The sequence below is a fragment of the Aotus nancymaae genome, unplaced genomic scaffold (genome assembly GCF_030222135.1).
Source record: "Aotus nancymaae isolate 86718 unplaced genomic scaffold, 86718_ANA_hifiasm-v0.15.2.pri h1tg000077l, whole genome shotgun sequence".
Taxonomy (NCBI): Eukaryota; Metazoa; Chordata; class Mammalia; order Primates; family Aotidae; genus Aotus; species Aotus nancymaae.
The window spans coordinates 13856572-13869265 of NW_026988492.1; the positions used below are offsets into that span (position 1 = coordinate 13856572).

At 36.6% G+C, this 12694-nt stretch overlaps 1 protein-coding gene across 15 annotated transcripts in view; it reads left to right on the forward strand.

The window, feature by feature from the left end:
* Nucleotides 1-12694, forward strand: part of NEBL (nebulette) — a 371607-nt gene that overhangs the window by 307263 nt on the left and 51650 nt on the right. For 11 of the 15 annotated variants that reach the window (XR_010339481.1, XM_021666830.2, XM_021666767.2 and 8 more), the window contains 2 exons: nucleotides 4339-4449; nucleotides 8815-8925. The exons of 2 other annotated variants lie outside the window; for them this stretch is intronic. Coding sequence is in view for 12 of the 13 variants with exons in the window: in XM_021666830.2 (XP_021522505.1) it covers nucleotides 4339-4449; nucleotides 8815-8925 (222 nt within the window). In the remaining variant the exon portion in view is untranslated. The remainder of the gene's footprint in view (nucleotides 1-4338; nucleotides 4450-8814; nucleotides 8926-12694) is intronic. 2 more of the 15 variants (XM_064368376.1, XM_021666713.2) reach the window with 1 other exon arrangement.

Here is a 12694-nt window from a genome sequence, read left to right on the forward strand (position 1 = left end):
CCAATACAACGTTGATGCTTCAGGCTAGGCATGCTCACTAAATAAGATCCTTTCTGTTGCCTAGTAACAATATCAGAACAGGCAGAAATGATAACTTGTGGACAAAAAAATTCTCATAGGAATTTTGTGAGCGTTACTAGTGCTAATTGTTGAAATGTTATAATTCATCTTCTTGGGAAAAAGGCACTCAGATATTACCATGGTTTATTGAATAGACAAAGTTGCTTAATTTCTTCTTCAAGCAAAAAGGAAAAAGAATTACCTGGATTTTTCATGTCTTATTCAGTGGTCCCCAGTCTTTTGGCACTAGGGACTAGTTTCATGGAAGACAGTTTTTCCATGGTCTGGGGAGTGGTGGTGGTGGGGGGGTTGGTTTCACATGAAACTGTTCCACCTCAGATCATCAGGCTTTAGTTAGATTCTCATAAGGAGTGCATAACCTAGATCCCTCGCATGCGCAGTTCATAATAGGGTTTACACTCCTATGAGAATCTAATGCCACCACTGATCTGACAGGAGGCAGAGCTCAGGCAGGAATGCTCCCTCACCTCCTGCTGTGAGACCAGGTTGCTAACTGGCCATGGTTGCTACTGGTCCATGGTCTAGGGATTGGAGACACCTGTCTTATTTCCTTTAGGCTAATCAGGAGGAATCTGATAAAGAAACATCAAGTAACCATTTTGACTAAATGAGTTATTTGTTTCAAGTAAATTGATATACTGGTGAATTTGGTCAAAGTTCAGAAGTCCTATAAAAATTTACATTTTACAAAATAAATTTCTCTGGAATACCTTTTCTTTCTTTAGATAATAGTGTGTAAACACTTTATAAAGTATATAAAGTGTTTTATATGCTCTTTTCATTGCTTTTCTATCTTTCACTGCAGCAGTACTTTTTGGGTGGAGTAGAGCCACCCAACAAATGTCCCCATTTTGTAGAAATAACATGGCCATTGTCACTGACCCACAGTCCAGAGAAAGGTTTCTACTTTCAGGAGCTGTCATGGTGCTTTTGCTTAGTGGGTCTTCTGAAAGGTTAACCCATTTCTGATTTAGAAAAAAACAAAAATGTGCAGTTTGCTGCCAGCACTGATTTAATTTTACATAAACATGCTCTGAGGCTGAAGCAAATTGGACTTTTTTTTTTTTTTTTTTCCTTGAGTTGGAATCTCAGTCTTACTCAGGCTGGAGTGTAGTGGTGTGATCTTGGCTCATTGCAACCTCCACCTCCCAGGTTCAAGCAATTCTCCTGCCTCAACCTCCTGAGTAGCTGGGAATACAGGCAGCCGAGACCACACCCAGCTAATTTTTGTATTTTTAGTAGAGATGGGGCTTTACTGTGTTGGTCAGCCTGATCTCGAACTTTTGACCTCATGATCTGCCTACCTCAGCCTCCTAAAGTGCTGGGATTATAAGTGTGAGCCACTGCGACTGGCTGGACCTGATTTTCAATGTGAAAAAATAAAATATAAAAACTGTTCTTGAAGTTATTTCTAAACAGAACTTGTCTCTAATCCTAGTGTAACAGACATGTTTGTGATGTTACATTAGGATTACAGAGAAGAGTATTCTTGAGGCAAAAGGGAAATGGGTTAAGACAGTAAGAAGTTGTTACATAAATGTCCACTGAAAGACACGGGGTCAAAAATCACTTTTCTTTTCTGAGAATGTTTCTGGCAGCATCAGCATTTCAAGCTGGGCCTCCTCTTCCAGTTTCCTCCTCTGCCCCTTTCCCTTTACCTCCTCCCTTCCTCCTTGATCCTCAGTCCTAGAAACCTTCATGCTGAGCACCCTTTTATCATTCTGGTCCCAGTTTCTTAGCTGTTTTTTTTTTTCTACTTTGGATAACTTTCATTTCAGTGATAAATCCTAAAACTTATAATTCATGATTAATATAATTTAATACCATGTTTCTGTAGTAGAAATTACAGTAATTTATGATTTGGGATTTTAGATAATCTCTCTTTTCTTCACCTAACTTTTCTCACTCTTGCCAGGTGAGACATGTTTTCCCTGACATGTATTCCCTTTAATTATAGTAATTGACTATTAGGTTTTTCAGGCTCAACAATCATTTCTTGAGGGGAGCGAAATCTTCCAATAGAAAGTATCTTTGGACCCAATTTATATGCTAAAGGCTAGAAAAATAAAGTAGCTAAAAATCTTAGACAAAGTTTGATGTTAAAAAAAAAAAAAAGTGTCTTTAAATATAGGACCGATGAAGTAGATACAAAGAGAATCATCTGTCTTAGAGATGTTTTTTATTTCCAAGAGGTAGGCTTGACTACAGGTTTCTTAAAGAGCCTCTTACAGGTAAACTTAAGTATTTACCATCTCAGGAAAAGCCACTGGTATCTTTGCTATGGCCTATAATTAAGTTTATCATGCTTTCTTCCAATGCTAGATATAGGTTTAATCTGGGTATGTTCTGGAAGAAATCTTTAAATCTGGCTTTGAAAAGTTCTTTGTCTTATTTCACCATATAACTTTCTTCAAAAAGCATACCAAATGTGTGTGCGTTTTCCTAGCTATACATTTTGGCCATTTCTAGTCATAATCAACCTCCCTTAATGATTTACTTCAGTAAAATAACGTTGTTTTTTCCAGAATGGCTTTTTGAAGTGAAATAGCTGATGTAAATGAAGGCATGAATGCATACACATATTTCTATTTCACCATTTAAAGAGTCCTTTTGGCCGGGCGCGGTGGCTCAAGCCTGTAATCCCAGCACTTTGGGAGGCCGAGGCGGGTGGATCACGAGGTCAAGAGATCGAGACCATCCTGGTCAACATGGTGAAACCCCGTCTCTACTAATACAAAAAACTAGCTGGGCATGGTGGCGCGTGCCTGTAATCCCAGCTACTCAGGAGACTGAGGCAGGAGAATTGCCTGAACCCAGGAGGCGGAGGTTGCAGTGAGCCGAGATCGCGCCATTGCACTCCAGCATGGGTAACGAGCGAAACTCCGTCTCAAAAAAAAAACAAAAAAAAAAAAAAAAAAAAAAAAGAGTCCTTTTTAGCCTGGAGATGCCCTAGATTCAGCCTTGTAACTATTATCTCTACTAATTCCATGTAAGGAAGAGAAAAGTTTCTAGTCATTGTTTTTGGTCATTGTATCTCTAGTTCATTAGTTCAGAATGTTCTCAATGCAGCTGCTTATTTAGCTTTGTCAGACTTTCAGAATATCCCTTGTTTCTCTACTTGTGGCTATACCCACATCATTTGTTAGATTACTGTATGGAACACATGTGCTAAGTGAGGAGACAGCATGCTTCTCCTATTTTCCTTCATGGTTTAGAGACATTATTCATGCAATTACCTATCTCTGTAATGAATAAATAATGTATCTAGAAATAGCTTCTCATTTGGCCTGAATAACAATTTCATGCAGAATTTATTTTTATCATTTTGGGGATGCAATTTGAAGAAAATATTTGGCTGGTAAAATCTGGACCCTTGTTTAATAGCTATTTCACATGGATGGATATTTTTGTTATTTAGAGAGGTTGTCTTTATAGCCACAAAGCATACGTTATCACTGATTTTTCAAATGTGTAGTTCAAATGTAAGAATTTAGAGAATCATAGCCAAAGAGTGATAGAGCGTGTTAAAGGGGCTTGTGGTGATCGGAATCTAACTCCCCCCACCCCTAACCCCCACCACAATCACCATTGCATCCACCTTTCAGTTCTTTTTGTGAACTCTCACCTTAAAGACGAGTTTGGTTATCAGGTTCAAGATAAGATTCTCCTCACAGCACGACTTCATTCATATCAAACACCATAGATGATAGAGACATATTCTCAACTCCAAAATCATTAAAGGGAAACCCCCTCTCTAACCCTCAAGCATCATTGCATTTTAGAAGTGATATTTCCTGAATTTGCAAAAGTCTGATGAAGAAGGATGATGGGGACATGAACATTAATGCTGCTTGGGTTTGATGGTGGTTTGAATGGCTTCCATGCCACCAGATTTTCCCCCAGTCAATAGATCTACTCACCTTGGAGTAAACCAGTGGAGGGATCCAGTTAAATAGCCAGTCTTGTTGGTTCTGCTCTGAAAAATGGGCTGATGTTAATCCCAGATTAGTAAGATGTTAGGAGGCCTCACTCAGAATGATTTACCAGAGGAAGAGGCTACTTAATAATTCTCCTTTGTTTGGTGAAATTCTAAAATTTATGATGAAGTTGAACTTATTTCCCTGTTGATAGGATGACCTTTACGTGGTAGAACTACCTAAGAAAACATGATTTTTGTTCTGGGAACTCTTGTTCAAATCTCTTTTCAATGGTCACTGATATTTCCTAACTTTAAAATTATGTGGTCTTATTTAACAGAAAGTTTATAAAGAGGATTTTGAGAAGGAGATTAAAGGAAGATCATCACTGGATTTAGACAAGACTCCAGAATTTTTACATGTAAAGTACATCACCAGCCTTCTGAGGGAGGTATGATCTTGACATTTACTATGAAATACCACAAAAAAAGCAAAGAAATAACCCAGGAAATACTTACCTAGTTCTCTACTAATTCAGTGTTTGAGATATTAAGGCATTACTCTTTTTTTCACTTTGACTTCACTAATAAAGTTTTGCATTTTCATTAAAAACAGGAAAGTGTGTGTTAACATTTCTAATTAAAGTTGTGAGAAGAAATTATCCAGATTTCCTGGGAAAACTTGAAAAACAGCTTGGTTTTGTGTTTTAGTTGTAGCTCAGAGCTCTATAAATAGTTTTATAGCAGTTTTTAAAAGATGTTTTGAATATGGGTGGAGAGAGCTTGATTCTTTCAAATTGAGTTACTATGAAAACATTTGAGAACCAACTTTTCCTGTTGCTTTTCTGCAGCATTCTAATGACATTCGATATCAGAAATGAGATGCTCACATGTGAAGGTTTAGATAAAGGCATATTACTTATAAGGAGTTTGTGTTCTAAGTAGGGAAAAATAATGTATTTAGCATATAGAATAGAGGAGCTCATGTCCATTTTTCTTTTATTCTCTGCAAAAATTTCCCCAAAAATGTAATGGTACATTTTTGCTCACAAGTAATATGTTAATTGTTTCTTAACATTAAGGCCTTAAAATTAAAAATATCATGTCTGTAGTCCATCCTTTTAAAAGCTAATCTTTTTGTTTTTAAATGACCAAAAAGTAGCTCATAGCTCTTCCAAATCTGCTTAAGTACATACTCTATATATGAAGGGAACATGTTCCCTAAGTAGAAATGTTTTATATGATGTAATATACATACTACTATAATATAATATATATTATGTAATATATATTGCATATGTGTATACATACATGAAATTTCATTTCATTTTGAATTTTTGAACTGAGGAAACTATTCCTGAAGGAAATGTCTTAGACCAGTGAAATAAATTTGAGATTAATTACCTATAGGAGCACATCATCATGAAGTTCTTTAATAAGCAAATGCTAACTGGCCGTAAAGTTTAACTGGTTTTAGAAATTTAATGTGATTCAGTTTTAGAAATTTAATGTGATTCTGTGTTGTGTTGAAATAGACATGTAATTTCCATAAGAGTTATCTTACTACACTATCTTTTCTCACTTCTAGTTCCTAATAAAAATTTTTGAAGTTGAAGGCTAAGGAAATGGCAACTTCCTAGAGAGGAGACTTGTGGGTATTAGAGGCTAGGAAGTGGCAGGGGGAGAGGATGAGGAGAGGTCGATTAATGGATACAAAGGAATGAGCTCTGATGTTCTGCAGCACCGTAAGGTGAATACGGTTAACTGTAATTGTGTATTTTTAATAAGCTGGAAGAGGGGATTTTGAGTGTTCACAACACTAAGAAATGATACATGTTTGAGGTGATGGGTACACCAGCTACTCTGATTGGATCATTATATGTCATGTACACATATTAAAATATCTCTCTGTATCCCATAAATATGTACAATTTTTATGCGTCAATTAAAGGGAGAAAAAAAAAGAAATAGTTGATGGTAAGGCTTTTCAGAAGAAGAAAGTTTAATAATTTTTACAACAATTTCAAATAATGGCAACTTCCTACTACTATTGTCTTCCATTTAAAAATATGCACTATTTATGTTAATTTTTTAAAGGGGAGTCTTTTTTTTATCACATATGTACAAATGGCAATGTGAGGTCTGTTTTGAGATTCATAAATGACTTTACTACATGTCATTGCCTTTTAATTTTGTTTCCCTTTTGGACTGAGTCTTATTTTAAATTTATTAATTCAGAATACATGCATCAGGGTAGAAAAAAGGCTCAGAACACCATATTGTATTGGTCTGTTCAGGCTGCTATAACACAATACCATAGACTGACCTACTGGCTCAACCAACAGACTTTTCTCAAAGTTCTGGAGACTGGGAAGTCCAAGATCAAGGTGCCAGCAGATTTGGTTCTTGGTGAGGGCCCTCTTCCCAGCTTGCAGACAGACACCTTCGTGCTGTGACTTCAGTAGAGGGAGAGAACACTGGTCTTCTTCCTCCTTCCTTTAGAGACCTTAATCTCATCAAGGGAGTCTGACTCTCACAATCCCATCTAACCCTAATCACCTCCCAAAGGCCCCACTTTCAAATACAGTCACATTGGGGGCTAGGGCTTCAACATAGGGATTTTGGTGGGAGAGAAACATTTAGTCCATAACAACTATGATGCCAGGTGAAATAAGCCAGGCGCTGAAAGACAAATCCTGCATATTCTCACTTTTAAGTGGAATCTAAAACACTTGAACTCTTAGAAGCAGAAAGCAGAATGGTGGTTATAGAGGCTGGAGGGTGGGAGGAATGGGAAGGTGGTAGTTAAAGAGTTCAGAATCTGTAGATACGAGGAATACCTTTTTTTTTTGATATCTAGTACACAGTGTGGTGAAGATAGTTAATAATAGTATATGGTGCATTTCAGAATTGCTGAGAGAGTAAATTTCAAATGTTTTCACCGCAAAGGTAAATATTTGGGGTAATGGATATATTATTTAGATTGATTTAATTGTTCCACATTGTATTCATAAATTATGACATAATTGTGTACCCATAAATATATACAATAATAAATTGTCAATTTATAATAAGAATTTAAAAATATTTTTAAAAATTAACTTAAAAAATTTAGCCCGTCTAATGTGAAAAATAAAAAGGACTTTTGGTAACTTGATGAAATTATTACTTCCCTTTCTAAGTGTAAGCATTTAGCTTCAAATGAACTTTGCATTTTTTACTCTATGGTTTTTACATTGCCATTGCCATTTAGAGTGTTCAGAGTATCATTTCATACTTCATTTCCTTTGATTCCCCCCATCGCCCTTTGACATTAGTAGAACAAGTATTTTTATTTTCATTTCACCAGGGTGGAAATCAAGGTTGAGTTACTTAAAAGTCCTCCTGAAGGTCACACCACGAAATAAGTGAAAGAGCTCTGACTTTCACCTGGGTCATTTGACTCAGATCATTCCAAAATTATAAGCAGCCCATTCCAATGTCTAGTAAGCTATTAGTAGAGTAGAGGACAGGCTAATTTAATTATATTGGATGAAGGGAAAGTAACATGAAATGAACCCTAGTATTAACTGGAACGTAATTTTCTATCATTAAAGGAAGTTTCATCTTTCATCTGGCAAGTTAATCATAAATGCAACTTAGTTGAATGAATAAGATCTTTATGATTTTCATATGCAATTAAGTAAGAAAACAAGCAACTCATTGGCAAAAAAAAGTAAGTTGTATGTAAGTATTTGTAGAAGGCATTTGGATCTACTTAAAAATATATTCAAATAGGTGAAATTCAAACTCTTACTAATTTGTAGAAAATGTTTTGGTTTTACAACTCTTTAAATTGCATGGAGAGAGCCTTCCAAAAGCAAAGCCAATAGAGAAGATAACAGAGCCTAGAGATGAAGGAAGGGAGACATCATGTGAATTCCGACTTGACAATAACTCAGTCTTTGAATTTTCTATTCCGTAAACGAACGGATCTCCTTTGTTGCCTACCCTAGTTTGAGTTGGGTTGCTGTCATTTGCAACCTAAGAGTCACCATCGCTATCATCATCATAATCATTATCATGTTGAGTCATAGATTCCATAATTTATGTAGATTTCATCATCTCTGAATGATTCCATTCATCATCATGAATGTTGAGCCCCAAATTCCATCAAAGATAGTAAAGGGGGCCTTGAAATATTCTGAGGGTTATAGAAGGATAAAGTAAATACCTAAGGTAATTGTGATGGATAGTGCTTGAAGTATCTGCTTTAGACTACCTTCTATCAGGCTGTGGTGAGCCCAAGTAATTGAAACTCCTAATAGCTTACTAGACCTTGAAATGGGCTGCTTATAATTTGGAATGATCTGAGTCAAATCATAGCGCTTTCTGCTCACTTTTTAAACTTTTTAGAAAAACGTTTACTACATCAGTCCTTTTGATTTTATAGTTTTCCATTATTTTTCAACCATGTTCTTTTTTGGTAATTCATGTTTTACAGACAACTTTCAAAAATAATTAATAGGAAACATGTGTTCTTAAGATCTTTCTCACCACTGAAAGAGAAGATGTCTTTTTAACAAATCTACTATGGTACCAAAATATATTGAAAAAAGTATGAAAAGGAAAAGGCTAAAAATATTGGAAGCCACTCTGAACTTGGTAGAGGGGAAAATGAAGTGTCAGTAGGAAAAAAGCATGAATACTTAGCAGTCTGAGTCATTCCTTCCTAGTAATATTTTCTCATTTCTGTGATCTCTAGAAAACATGTGGAATCGCACACTGACTAAAGTGATTCCTGCTAAGTTTTGCACTATGAAATTCTTGTCTTATAGAAAGAATATAAAAAAGATTTGGAAAACGAAATAAAAGGGAAAGGAATGGAACTTAATTCAGAAGTTCTTGACATCCAAAGAGCAAAGCGAGCCTCTGAAATGGTGAGTGAGGTGAGTATGTTTATTTAACGCCTTAGATGAATATGTTTTTAGCTGATTTTCTTGCCTGTCAATCTTTCTCAAAGGTTCTGTACATCCACAACTTTTATGTGTAAGTGATTGTAAACAGCTATATCCTTACGGTCTTTTCCTGGGCTATGAATTTTTTTAAAAAATTGATGCTCACAATCCCCTATATATGTGATACGAGAAAAATGGCCATTTTCCCATTTTGGAGAAAATTTCTATAATAAACCAAAATAGTTTAGATTTAACTTTACCTTGTAAGCAGATAAAAGGCAGATGATTGGGATGGTGTATCATTATGGTCCATTAGCAACTGCAGGTAGAAAGTTCGCATGCTTTCCTGCTCATAACCCAACTGACTCTCCCAGTCTTGGCCTGGACTGTGGAATGAATCTTGTTCAGCCTCTTTATCAAATGAAAGTGGTTTCTGCTCACTTTTCATGCACTTTAAAAGGAGAACTGAAATGTCTCTGAAGTGTTTTCAGTCTTATAATCCTTGTATTATGTCATTACTTTGGTTCATATAATGTCACTGTGCTTTGAAGAGATTTTAGCTGAATTTAGCAGTGAAAGAGCTTAAAGCCTTCTCCCCATATTTTAATAGACTCTGATGATAATGATGATAGCTATGATGATGATGACGGTGACTCTTAGGTTGCAAATGACAGAAACTCAACTCAAACTAGGGTAGGCAACAAAGAAGATGCATTCGCTCATGGAATAGAAAATCCAAAGATTGAGTTACTGTAAAGTTGGAATTCACATGATATTTCTCTTCCTTCATCTCTTGGTTCTGTTATTTTCTCTGTTGGCTTTGCTTTTGGAAGACTGTCTCCATGCAATAAACCCTTTTAATAACAGGATAACTCATATCTATGGCCAGTAATCCTAGTGGGAAGTGAACACCCCTTTTTATAGTTCCAATTAAGTCTTAGGTCTGAATCTCCTTGAATTAACCACTGTTCTGTACCTAATCATTGTGTTTGGGGTTGGGGGAGTAGAATGTGCTGATCATCCTCTCATGGTCACTCATTTGTTGAGGTAGTTTAACAGTGTCTTGTATAAAACATTCTAAATTTTTATGTGTTTAAAACATCACCTTAATCTCGGCTATATTCACGATCTTTAAATAAAGGAAACATTTAAAAGGCACTTTGGTAGAATTAAAAATATATGTGGGGAGTAGGGAGGTGATGGAAATCAATCCTTCCCAAGGGTATGGATTGAAAGAACCTAGAGGTCATTTCCCAAAAGAAAACCATGGAGCTTTTTGCCAGAAGAAGGGAACAATGGATGCTGGTAGGCTATAAACAACATATGCCCATGGTGACGTCTGTGGCTAACATTGTCAGCATATTATCCCTACATTAGTCATTTTCTGCAAATTCTGTCACAATGACATGTCCAATCCACATGCAGAGATTGTCTTGTAATTACTTGTCAGTAGCACGTGTAAAAGTTGTGTTATTCTCTCAGTGGCAAAGTACAGACATGCAGTTGAATGGGAGGATGGCGGCAGGAGCAGTGTTAATTGGGCCTTATTAGGATAAGGAAGGACTGGCCTAAGAGAATAAGATTAAAAAACTAGAAGAAGGTGTCAGGTATTGATCACCGCCTCTGCGCTGAGCTCTGTGCTGTAGAGTCTCATTGATTCTTAAAATGGATCCTACATGGAGGTACAGACATACCGTGGAGATACTATGGGTTCAGTTCCAGACCACTATAATAAAGCAAGTATCACAATAAAGTGAGTCACACGAACTTTTTGGTTTCCCAACGCATATACATGTTGTGTTTATACCATACTGTAGTCTAAGAAGTATGCAGTAGCCTTATATCCAAAATACATCCGTATCTTAATTAAAAATACTTTATTGATAAAAGTGCTAATGATTATCTGATCCTTCAGCAAGTGGAAATCTTTTTGCTGGTGGAGGGTCTTGTCTCTATGTTGATGGCTGCTGACTGATCAGGGTGGTGGCTGCTGAAGTTTGGGATGACTGTGGCCATTTCTTAAAATAAGACAACAATGAAGTTTGCCACATTAATTGCCTCTTCCCTTCATGAAAGATTTCTCTGTAGCATGTGATGCCGTTGATACATTTTACTCACAGTAGAACTTTCGAGATTAGGGACCATCCTCTCAAACCCATTGATGTTTTATTGACAAAATTTATGTAATATCCTAAATCTTTTGTTGTCATTTCAACAGTGATCACAGCATCTTCACAAGGATTTAATCTTAAGAAACCATGTTCTTTGCTTGTCCATCGGAAGCAACTTCTTATCCATTCAAGTGTGACCATGAGATGGCAGCAATCCAGTCACATTTGCAATCTCTACTAATTCTAGTTCTCTTGTGATTTCCACTGCATCTGCACTTGCTTCCTCCACTGAAGTCTTGAACTTCAGATTCATCCATGAGAGTTGAAATCAACTTCTTCCAAACTTCTATCAGTGTTGATGTTTGTACTTCTCTCATGAATCACAAATATTCTTAATGGCATCTAGAATGATGAATCTTTTTCAGAAGATTTTCAATTTACTTTGCCCAGATTCATCAGAGAAATCATGATCTCTGACAGCTATAGCCTTATGAAATGTATTTCTTAAATAATAATCCTTGAAAGTAAAAATTTTCTTTGATCCATGGACTGCAGAATGGATGTTGTATAGCAGGCGTGAAAACATTAATATTCTTATGCATCTTTATCAGAGCTCTTTGGTGACCAGGTGCCTTGTAACTTAACATTAATATTTTCAAAGGAGTCTTTCTTTTCTGAGCATTAGGTCTTGGCAGTGGGCTTCAGATATTCAGTAAACAAACTTAAACAAGTGTGCCGTCGTTCAGGCTTCGTTGTTCCATTTATAAAGTGCAGGCAGAGCACATTTAGCATAATTCTTAAAGACCCTAGGATTTCCAGAATGGTAAGTGAGCATTGGTTTCAACCTAAAGTGACCAGCTGCATTAGCCCCTGATAAGAGTCAGCATGTCCTTTGAAGAATTGAAGTGAGACACTGACTTTTCCTCACTAACTTAGTCCTAAATGGCATCTTCTTCCAATAGAAGGCTGTTTTGTCTGCATTGATAATCTGTTGTTTAGTGTAGCTACCTTCATTAATTATTCTAGCTATATAGGGACTTTTAACATGAGGACAATAGTCATTTCTGTGTGATTGAATGTTCTTAAAATAGCCTTTGTTGACATGTTCAGCGTGCATGACATTTCTACACAGTCAGCATTTTGGGTAGAGGTCTGATGTATCCTGAATGGCCATGTTCATTCATCTAACACCATTTTTCTCTTCATGGGATACAGGATATTGATTTAGAAGTTTTGTCTTAAATTCTATGACAGGATGGATATCATATCACAAGGTTGTAGGAGTCAGACCATATGCATATTTTTTGAAGGAAGTACCCCAGAACTTTCTCCATATCTCTTGAACTTTCCCAGCGAGCCTGAGAATATAAAAGAAACACTGGAGTAAAGAGGATTTGGGATGTGATGATTTTATAAAAAGTGTATGTGAAGAAAACAGGATGCAGGTGAAGGGGTCCTGCTCGCTTATCTCGAGGCTGGTTAGGTGGGGGCTTCAGTGGGGTCATCTGAGATCTGTTGTGTGACATTTGCACTTGGGAAGAGCTGACTCAGGACTGACACCTTGCAGGAAGTCAGGAAGGCTAGATGTATAGCTGCTTAGCTGCTAGGGGAGTTACTATTGTTTTGAAAATCACTGACATCCCCGGGGT